The sequence below is a fragment of the Histomonas meleagridis genome, assembly GCF_020186115.1.
Source record: "Histomonas meleagridis strain 2922-C6/04-10x chromosome Unknown contig_9, whole genome shotgun sequence".
Taxonomy (NCBI): Eukaryota; Parabasalia; order Tritrichomonadida; family Dientamoebidae; genus Histomonas; species Histomonas meleagridis.
Window position 1 is genome coordinate 1,186,801 of NW_027150923.1, and position 11,121 is coordinate 1,197,921.

The following is an 11,121-nucleotide window of genomic DNA, read 5'->3' on the forward strand; positions in this document are numbered from 1 at the left end:
TGGTTATGAATCTCAACGAATGGATCTTCTGCACTGCGCCCATGCGCAAGTCCTTCTTTGCAAAGGCTATTTTTCATATTTGATATTTTTATAGTCGTAAGGAATGGGCTTTCTGGTATAATACTGTTACTAAATTGCTTTGTAATGGACGAAACGAGCAGCAAATGAAGAATTCTCATGATTCAAGACCTGATATAGTCGAAGGCCCCAACCAAATACACATCGGCTAATACAAAAGTTAAAAATCACACGGTTAATATATAAGAAATTTGTTGTTGTTTTTTTTGAGGTTTTTCAATTTAACCTGAAATTTTATTTCAATAATTAAAGGCGCCTACAAAAGGTGGCGCTTTAAATGATTATAAAGTCACTTTTAAATAATATAATGAATGAACGCGATAAAACTGAGTCTGGTGGTCGTAATGATACATCTTTGTTGGTGGTAAACATGTTTTAAGTTATTAAATTTCATTAATTTCAAGAGGTATGAATTTTTAATGACATATTAACCATTTCCTTCAAGATATATCATATTTTTAAATGAAATATATTAATGTATGTGTGTAAGTATTAAGGTCCATATCTAAATACTTCTAAATTAATTGTAATTATATTATATTGAAGCATATCGTTAAAATATGGCTGATTCTACATGAAAAGTAACAATTCAGGTGAAAAACGAACACCTTGCAACAAACCTAAAGGCCGGCTTTGTAAACGCTTTATCAACTGCTGTGCTTTCATCGTTAATGGAGGAAGCATCATGCAAAGCAGTAGAGATTGCATGCCTTATTAGTGGACAAACATCAATAAGCGCAAAAATGAAATTGTTTTATCAAAGACCTTCAAGGTTAAGCTCTAATGTTTCTGTTATATCAAGAATTGTTGATATTGATAAAGATGGTATTCATTTTGAAATTGAAGCATCGGACGAAAAAGGGATTGTGTGAACAGCAAAACATACAAGGGTGTTTGTTGATAAAGATGATTTCGAAAAGCGTTGCTACGAAACTGCAAGACTCGCTCGCCAAATTTAGGTATTGTTTAGAATTGGTTCTTTGTCTTTATAAATCACGTTTTGCTAAAAACATTTATTGAGTTTATTACCTTAATGACGACTATTGTGTGGACGATATCGATCGTTTTGGTCAGGAGCAATACTTCGCTTTGTAAAGTTATTCTCTTTAGCTTTTGATGGGATTCCATAAATTTCGAAATATATTTTTGAATAACTAAAAACTCGTCTAATTCTTTAATAATGCTTTTAATATAATAATGTGAAGAATGTCAATTAATATTATAGAAAACAAAGAGAAGAAAAAATACTTCAGCTCATAAAAAGTATTAAATTTTGTGACTGTGCGTTGTCGTGTATAAACGAATTAGATCTTGAAAATGTATTCGATTTTGTAAATGAATGTGTTGAAATTGGTGAACACGCACCACAGCATATTCATTATTCACTGGAAATGTCCAAATATTGTTGAATATGTAATAACTGATGACAATATACGGTTCTGAATTGCCAAAATAATAAAAGGTTACGTCATTCGGTGTCGCTGGCTTCTTTTAGTTATGTTCCAAGTGTTAATATCGTTAAATTATAACAATTAGAAAACGCAGAATCTCAATGTTTTGAACCGAATTCGGAAGTGTAGCATTTATTAGTGATGGATAAAATGAAAATGCTGAATTACGAATTGTTGTAACATTTCCTCCAAAATATGAGTATGATAAAAATACTGAATTTCCGATATGATTTACAGTGTTACAAAAATGAATATATGTAACTGATTTTGCAAATGAATTCATATGAATTAACTATTAAAAGTGTAAAATTACAATCATCGAAAAATATTTGAAAAGAATTCATGAAAAATAGAGCAACAGCAAAAGCATTTTTGGCTTTGTTTCCTTTGATTTTCAACCTAAGCCCTGAACTAAAATCGATTTTTTTCCGAAGAAACTATTTGATATAAACCGCTGTTAGATAATTGTAAACAATTGAATTTGGATGATTCAAAATATTTTGCACCAATGAAGAAAATAAAAACTCCCAATGTAATTATAATATTTATCCAAGGTTTGTAGAGGAAGGTTACGTTCATCAAATGTAATGATTTTAAATGATTTTTTTGAGAAATTGTGAGATCTGATTCTAAAAAGTTTTTGTTTAAATACTAAAACATGGTTCGACGGAATCGTACATATATTGTCGGAGATGGGTTTTACATTTAAATTGTAATTAGTGACATCTGTAGAAATAATGCATAAAATTAATAAAAATTATTGTTAATTATTTCAAAAATTGGAACCTTATCATTGCGTAGATGGTAAATGCCTCTTTATTTCTGTCCTTTATATATAAAAATTTTGTGTATTTGAAAAATGAATCTCGAAGCTTCATTTGAGTTCTGAATAATTTCAAGATGTACAAAATGAGCAGGAATTGAATAGCTTTCATGTTTCAATTTGAAATATAGCTGAAGACCTTAGTCACATTGGTCAATACAAAACTTGAAAATCTCACATTTAAATGATAAAAAGTTTGTTACTTTCTTGAAATTTTTCTATTTGCCTTTAAATCTTTCGCTTAATGTTTGAAAACAACAAGGTGATAAACGCACTTTTATATAATATTATGAATATACTTTGTGTTATGCGAACATTGCAATGAAGCAACTTTTTTGTTTATGAATTTATTTAGAAACTGGATGAGTTTTGTGCGTTGTTCTATATCGCTTCGAAATATAATTCTTCATCTTGATTATATCAAATAAATGAGGAATCTACTTGCTTGTATATTAAACTTCAAAAAGGTTTAAACATTTATGCAAAAAGAAAACTTTAAATATTTGTGCAAAATTAATCATATGTGTTTCAAGTTGAAAATTTCAACAAGCATCTAAAAATATTATCAGCAAATCATAATATTAATATTTATAATTATTGTTATATTTAAAAAAATTGATAATTAACTAATAACCAATGATACAAAAAGAGTACTTAAATTTAAATTTCTATTACAAACTATAAATCATTTAGTCAATGAAAAGTGTCTGCTTTCTTTAATCACATTTTTACCTCAAAACTATATTAATATATATCAAAAAATTGTTAATCGATTAACATTTCAAATATTATCATTTCTCATTACGAATCATTTCATAGTTTTTAAATATATTACGATATATCAAATAAAAAATATATTTTATTTTACATCAAATTATAGCCAATTGTCTTCATCTTCTTGAACAATATCTTCAACTAAAGTATTCACTTCCTCCATTTGTTTTGTACTTGATGTAGTTGTATCCTTAAATTGTAATTTCGATGTCGATTTTACTTTTTTGTTATTACTTTTGATTAAGAATATAACAATTCCAACAATTATTAACACAAATGCAATTGATCCGCAAATAATTCCAATCAATGCATTAGTTGTAAGTCCATTTGTTTGTAAAATGTTCGTGTGAAACATTGTAATGAAATTTGAATAATAATTATAATATGTCGAATACATAATAACTGTGTAATCATAATAAATAAATTCTGTTTCAACATAAGAAAATGTTGAATTAATTATGGATAATGAAAGTGATCTTGTTTGCGTTTCAGAATAAGTAAATGAATTTGTAATTGTCAATGTATATGTTAATGTATATGAAAATGAAAATGTTAAATCACTTTGATATGATCCAGTGAATGTATTACTTCGACTGAATGTGTGTGATGAAGAAAATGAAATTGTTGCAATCGGGCTGCAGTTTCCTTCTGTGTTGTCTTTGTCAACACCTAAATTTCCAAATTTACTTCCTACGTATGTTGGATATGTGATAACACTTGCTGTAACATTATAAAATGCACCTTCTCCAATATTTGGTTCTGTATCTCCATAATAATAAATGCATTCAAGCGAATTACAATTACCAAATGCTGATTCTCCAATTTCTCTTATTCCAGACCCAAGTGTTAATATTCTTAAATTAGAACATAATGAAAATGCTGAACCACCAATTGAAGTGACTGAATTTGGAATTGTAATGCTTTTGATGGATGAACACAATGAAAAATGCTGAACCACCAATTGTTGTAACATTTTCGCCAAATATAATCCTTTCTAAATTAGAACATGACGAAAACACATAACCCCCAATATATGATATAGAATTACCAAAATTAACTGAAATAACTGATGGCCATTCTGAAAATGCACCATTCGGAATCGAATAAATTCCTTCACTAATGTTTACAAATTTCGTGACGTTTTTATATTGATCAATTTGTTCAAAATCATTTAAATTTGTTATTATTAATGTTGAGTTATTATCATATAATATTTGAAAGGAATTTATGAAAAATATAATAAAAATTAAAACGTTTTTATGTTTTTTCTTTTCGCATGTTTTCAGTTTGTTCATTAAAAGTTTAATTTCAAAAAATAATAAAAATCCCAAAATAAAAATGTTATGCATCAGAACTTGAATAACTTTAATTAATTTGAACATTTTCTTTATGAAAATATTATTCATTGAAAATGCTAAATGTGCTTTTAATGAAAAATGATTAAGTACTAAAGAAAAAGAATTTGAAACAATGTTTAACATATGAAATTGGTAATTCTAATAAAGGGAAATGCCAATGACATTTTTCTGCACTGATGTTAAATGGATAGGATTCATTATCTTTGAGAATAATAAAATTTGTTACTTTAATGGATACATTCGCTTTTTCATGGGATGAGGATGTAAAGTATATGTCCTCTTTGGATTTCGAAGTAAGGCAAGTGTAATGTTTGAAAGTTTGAGAAATAGATAATTGATCATCAAAAATCTTTAAACCTGAATTTTGTGGAGAGATTTGTAACGAGCAAAAGAAATGCATGGGGAAAGCCAAGAAGAAATAACACATTCGTGAGAAAACTTGAGAAACTTATTGATAAATCAGTCAAAAACGATACAGAGAGCTTCAACCGCTTCGCTTTTTAGTTATTTCATTGGTTAAACTTTTGCTGATGCATGTTTTATAGTTTTTGCGATCGGAAGATGTTCACAAAGCTGACACTCAATATTTTCTTATAAAAAGTGACAGAAGGTTCCATAATTAAATTGTATCAAAATCCTGTTAAAAAATAAAAGAAAGAAGAAGACATCGTTCGCAACCAAGAAAACACGATGAATAAAAACATACAAAAAGTTTATTTCAATACAATTAACAGATCACAGTGAATTTTGAATGCAGCATTTCTCCAAACAACGGTTTGATTTTAAACCTGTTGAAAAATCGATCTTAACCAATATTGATCGTTCGAAACCGTAACACTTTTGAAAAAGTGTAAAATGATTCCAAAAAATTTGGCATTTCTTATTTCCTTTGAATTATTCGTCAATGATTCGCCTCAGGCGAGAAATTGAGAGAAACCATCAAAAAACATGATCGTACAGTTATTGAAAAATTGGACTTCGAACTGAAATTTTTTCTGTAAAGTTTAGAAAATTGGGTTTTATTCACCAAAAAAACCAAATAAGAAATTTCAGTTTAAACTCACACGCTACGGTCAACTTCCTAAAATTCCAATGCCCCTTGAAAATCCAGAAGAAAATTGTGTCAGCACAAGAATATGCACAGAAAACAAAAAAACATTAAATATTTTGTGTTATGTAGCAGTTGCAACCACTTTGATAATACCCTTTAGGGAGAAATTTCATTTTGAATTAGTTCGTTCTTAACACAGCAAATCTACATTGTGTTTTTTTATATAAAAATATATTAAACATATATTGAAGAACAAATAATTTTATTTTGAAATAGAATTGTAACCTTGTTATTATTTTGGCATTTTTACCAAGTCACTCGAAATCTTCAACTGTAGGTAACTATCATATTCAAAATTACTTACATTTTTTACTCAGACATTGATATAAAATGAAATTTAAAATCATGATTCCATGGAACATTAATTATGTAATTGAGTTCGAACAAATGCTGTTCTAAACTTCTTATAGATGGATAAAGTTTTAGCACAACGAATAATTTTGAAAATTTAATATTAGGAATAAACGCTATCTATACTTTATTCAAACATTACATCCATTGATCATCATCTTCTTTTGCCATTTCTCCTATTGTTTGTATCATTTCATATTGCTGTTCTTTTTCTAAATTGGAACTTAACGAATCACTAAACTTTCCATTAAGTTCCGAATCTGATTTATCTTTTTTACTAATTCTAAATAACCAAACCATAACACCAATGATGATTAACACTAAAGCTATAGATCCACATATAATCCCAATAAGAGATACACTGTTTAAAACAGGTTCATCACTAATACGATATAAAGATTGAAATACAAATGTATAATAATCTGAATAAAAACTAATGATTGTAGTCATGTGAATAATTGAATATTCATAAAATATTAATGTCGAATCGGATAAATACTGAGTGCGGAAAATTTGGGTAAATGAACTTATGTCAGATGAATATATTGTGAGAATAAACGAAAAACTGAGTGATGCACCAAATGGAAATGAAGAAGTGAAAGAATTGGACTCTGAAAATGAATTAGAATCTGTGAATGAATTCGACTTCGTAAATGTATTTGATTCAGAAAATGTGTTGGACTGTGAAAACGTGTTTGACTCTGAAAATGAATTTGATTGAGTAAATGTATTTGACTGTGAATATGTATTCGATTGGGAAAATGTATTCGTAGAGAAATTTAGTCGAACTGTAGTGATATTTCCTGTGATATTTTTATTATCTGTTGGAGCAACATGAAGATACATTTGATCCACAACATCATTAGTTGTAAATTTAATAGTATTCTCATAAGTTATATTTGTTAAATCATGTAACTCACAATTAGCATTAGCGCTAAATGTATAATTATAATGAGCGATTCCTTTTGTAACATTAACAACAACTTCTGACTCATTGATGCTTTGGCCTGTACCATTATATGCAACAACTTTAAATGTATATTGTGTACCAACATTTGCTTCAATTGTTATTAAATAATTTGCTTGATCTATTACTATGTCATTAATTTCTGGTTGCGATGTGTCAGGCAAATTAAGATAATGATCTTCAAACTCAGTTTCATTAGTTCTTTGCTTAAGATAAAATATAGTGTTGGCAAGGATTTTTCGTTCAAAAGATGTTGCCGAACCAGTGTGACCTGTTTGAACCATTGCTGTGTTTCCAAATGTGGTAAGATAGAAATTATCTGTTTCATTGCACTTGGTTGTATCATATTCGGGGGTACTAGCAAATGAAAACCAAATATCACCATGAGCTTTATGATGCGAAGTGTGAGAAAAATTAATTGACTCATCTTCTTCTCCCCTATTAATGAGGTTCCATGGGTACATTAAAAGTAATCCTTGCTTGTGAACTTCTATTTTGTCAGACTCTATGTAATTGAAATAATCTTTATCATGGTCTTTAACTGTAACATTAAATAACTTTCGAATAGCAACTATACCTTCGGCATTATTTTCATTATCTTCAAAACCAGAGGTGATCGAATCATGTCCAGTAATAAAGCCATATCCTTTTTTAATGTAATCACTGATAACTCCTTCTGCTGTTTCTGTTTTGATTGAGTAGCAGTCACTATAATCCCAAAATCCAAAAGCAGTGACATCAAAATGGTACAACCATGTTTGATTGGAGTTTTCCAACTCTTTTTCAAAATCATCTATAGATTTGAGTGTTACATTAATAATTTGTTCACCATTAGAATCAGCACCACAAGCATCGTAATTATCGTTTTCAATATAGCCACCTTCCATCCAAACTTTTAAAGAAGCTGATTTGGGATAATTTGATTTAGAACCAGACTTAAAGCTCATATATACTTTTTCATTTGTTAAAAAAGGTTTGCATTCATTAATGTTAATCAACGCTGTACCATTGATACTATTTGATGGATAAATATTTAAAACATTGATAGTAGTTCCCCATTTGTGCGTGCTAACCGGTTCCCAGCCGCTTTTTGTTTCCAAATATATTTTATAATAATCAGTTTGATTTTTTTCTTGATCATTAATTGTCCAATTGAGATAAACTCCACCAGCCCCATTTGCATATGTTGTATTGTATTTTGCATTAAGTATTAGTTCTTCGGAAAATAAGAAGAAATAGAAGTAAATAAACATTTAATCCTTTTTAAGTAGGACGAAAAGTCCCTGGAAACGATAGACCATTCAATTTTGTGAATGGGTTATTTTATATAAACGATAATTCAATTTGTTTCAATTTGAATCATTACATAGCGGTTATTTTATACAGTTCGAAGTGTTGAACGGAAAAACTTAATAAAAATTAACTTTATCCGTGATAAAACGATTAGTATTAGAATTAAATTTGGTTTTAATGTTATACAGGATATTTAGCATCTGTGATTCGATTATTAATTTCTGAAATATCATAAAAAATTCGTCAATGGAATTCGAGGTATAATTAAATAGAATTTAATTTATATTTTATATACATACAAGTTTAATTATAATACTTTGTTATATTTTGGAGGAATTCTTTGTTTAAGCAACAATTTGACAAGTGAACTGAAAACATTTTGTTTGAATTGGTTTTAATCGTTTATTAAAGTGGCATTTTTTTGTATTTGGGATGTGTGAGGATCCTCGAAATATAACAATTGCTGTTGTAGGAGATTCGCTTGTTGGGAAAACAGCAGTTGTATCACGTTTTGTTGATGGAACTTTCCAAGAGACAACAGCAACTATCGCTTTAAATGCATTATCCAAAAAAGTTGTTATAGATGATAAAGAGCTTAACATTAAAGTCTTTGATACTCCTTCACAACGGAAACAATATAAAAACCTTTTGAGGTCTTGCTATCGTGATTCTGATATTATTATAATTGTTTTTGCTGTAGGAGATCCTGAAACTGATGAAATAAGTCAGACATCATTCGAATCTTTAGAAGGATGGCTTGTTGATGCACAAAGTTCCAAACCAGATGCTATTTTTTTTTTTTTTTTAAATTTGAAAGATATCAAACCCCGCAAAATAACGCACGAAGCAGCGGTCAAAAGAGTTGAAGAATTATGTAAAAAGTGCATGTACTTTGAAACGAGCGCTGCAACTGGAGATGGTGTTGATGACATGTTCATCTCTTTGATCAAAAAGTATATTCAACAAAAAGATGCTAAAAACCCCGAAGAACCTCAAGAAAAAAATAATGGTTCACCTTGCACCATCTTTTGATTCTAAATTTTTTGAACAATTTATGACAAAGCAACGAGTATTTTTATCAAAATAAGTATCAATAATTTGTCATATGAACGAAGAAGATTTTGCGATGATTTCCATTGACATCCAATTGGAAGATGTTTTACCTAAATAAACCACTGAATTTTTGAATATTAAAGGACACGTTAAGGAAACCGTTAAACCAATCCGCATTGGCAGGAAAAGTTATATATCTTCTTTTAATATTATTTTTAAAATATCGATCAATCAAAGCAGAATACCAATGGGATTTAGATGCTTGGAGCCGTTTTCTCAACGATACTCTTTCCCAATCAATAATACTATACATTTTTTATTCAAATGATATTCTTAGCAGATTTTATAAAGAATTTTTAAAATGTGATCCTGACAAATTTGGCGATGATCCTGGCTCCAAAGTTAGTCTTTTTCTAAATTTTTTAACATTTGCTACATCTAAAACCAATTTTGTACCTGATGTACTACTTCCAGTTCTTACATTTCATTTTATCCATGTCAATATTTTTTATCTTCGTTCATATATTGATTCATTTCGGGTTCAATTATTTCTTCCACCTGAATACATTCATAGTCGTATCATAATTTTCCATATTTTTATCTCTCTTTTATTTTTATTCATAGGTCTTTATCATATCAAATCCTTTTTGACAACGCATTCACGATTTTCGCTAACATTTGGCATCAAATTTATTGAAGAATTTCTTGTAATTGTTCGACAATTCATTGAACATTTATTATTTCTTATTGATCGCCCCAACTTTGGTTCATCTCCATTCATTGAAACACTTCGAAAAAACTTCAACTTAATCATTTCTCTTATTGCGATCATAACATGTGCGCTTCCATCAATTGTTTTACGATATTTATATTATAAATTCACGTACAATGACTTCTTGTTCTTCGTTGCATATTGCCTCCCATTAATTGGGCACGCGCTTGCTGTTTGGCTCGAAAATGATTCGCCGCATCAGAATAACTTTTATCGATTTGATGACGCGGACGAAGAAGACTTAAACAATGAATGCACGTGTATCATATGTAGACAAGTAATGGTAATTGGTAACGCAAAAAAATTGCCGTGCGGACATTGCTGCCATTCCGAATGTTTGGAGAGATGGATCGATAATCATCCGTATTGCCCCATTTGTAGAGCACATTTCGATGAATTGGAACATGAATAATATAATTAATAAATATTTTGTTAATTTATTTCGTTTTTTACATGGAATTTGTATAAATTGATTGAATGATATAAATTAGTTGAAAATGATAAACATACAAATATTGTTAATGTATAATGATATTGGAATTATAGCTGCTGATATAAAATGAAAAATATGTAGATTGACACTCATTGAATATACGATAATGGTTAATATATTCCAAATTAACATATAATTAACGTTTATTTGATTAAACAAATTTCATTAGTACTATTTTCACTTTGAGATTGGCTGATTAATTTCTTTATTTTAATAGAATCAGCTAAAGTTAATGCTGTTTCAAATAATATATATAATTTTCAAATATTATTTTGAAATTCTAAATTATTATAATAAATTTTAAATAAAACAAATAAATATCTTTAGCATTAATATCAGTTCCTTCTTGTTCAAGAAGTAATTTAACGATTTCTGTATGACCATTTTTAGATGCCAATATAAGTGCTGTTCTAAATAATTTAAACAATTTCTAAATATTATTTCGAAATATTAAATTATTAATACAAATTTTAAATTAAAGAAATAAATATCTTTAGCATTAATATCAATTCCTTCTTGTTCAAGAAGTAATTTAACGATTTCTGTATGACCATTTTCAGTTGCTATCATGAGTGCTGTTCTAAATAATTTAAATAA

General features: G+C 28.5%; 2 protein-coding genes across 2 annotated transcripts; one reads left to right on the forward strand and one right to left on the reverse strand.

Moving 5' to 3' along the window:
• Positions 1-6,084: 6,084 nt before the first annotated feature.
• On the reverse strand, positions 6,085-7,800 carry GO595_009547 (bacterial Ig-like domain protein; the record flags this gene model as incomplete). Its single annotated transcript, XM_067923244.1, has 1 exon — positions 6,085-7,800. The coding sequence occupies one exon, from the start codon at positions 7,798-7,800 to the stop codon at positions 6,085-6,087; it is 1,716 nt and encodes a 571-aa protein (XP_067770549.1).
• Positions 7,801-8,638: 838 nt separating this feature from the next.
• Positions 8,639-9,238, forward strand: GO595_009548 (Rab family GTPase; the record flags this gene model as incomplete). The annotated part of the gene is made up of 1 exon (XM_067923246.1): positions 8,639-9,238. One exon carries the CDS (start codon positions 8,639-8,641, stop codon positions 9,236-9,238), a length of 600 nt encoding a protein of 199 aa, XP_067770550.1.
• Positions 9,239-11,121: the final 1,883 nt, after the last annotated feature.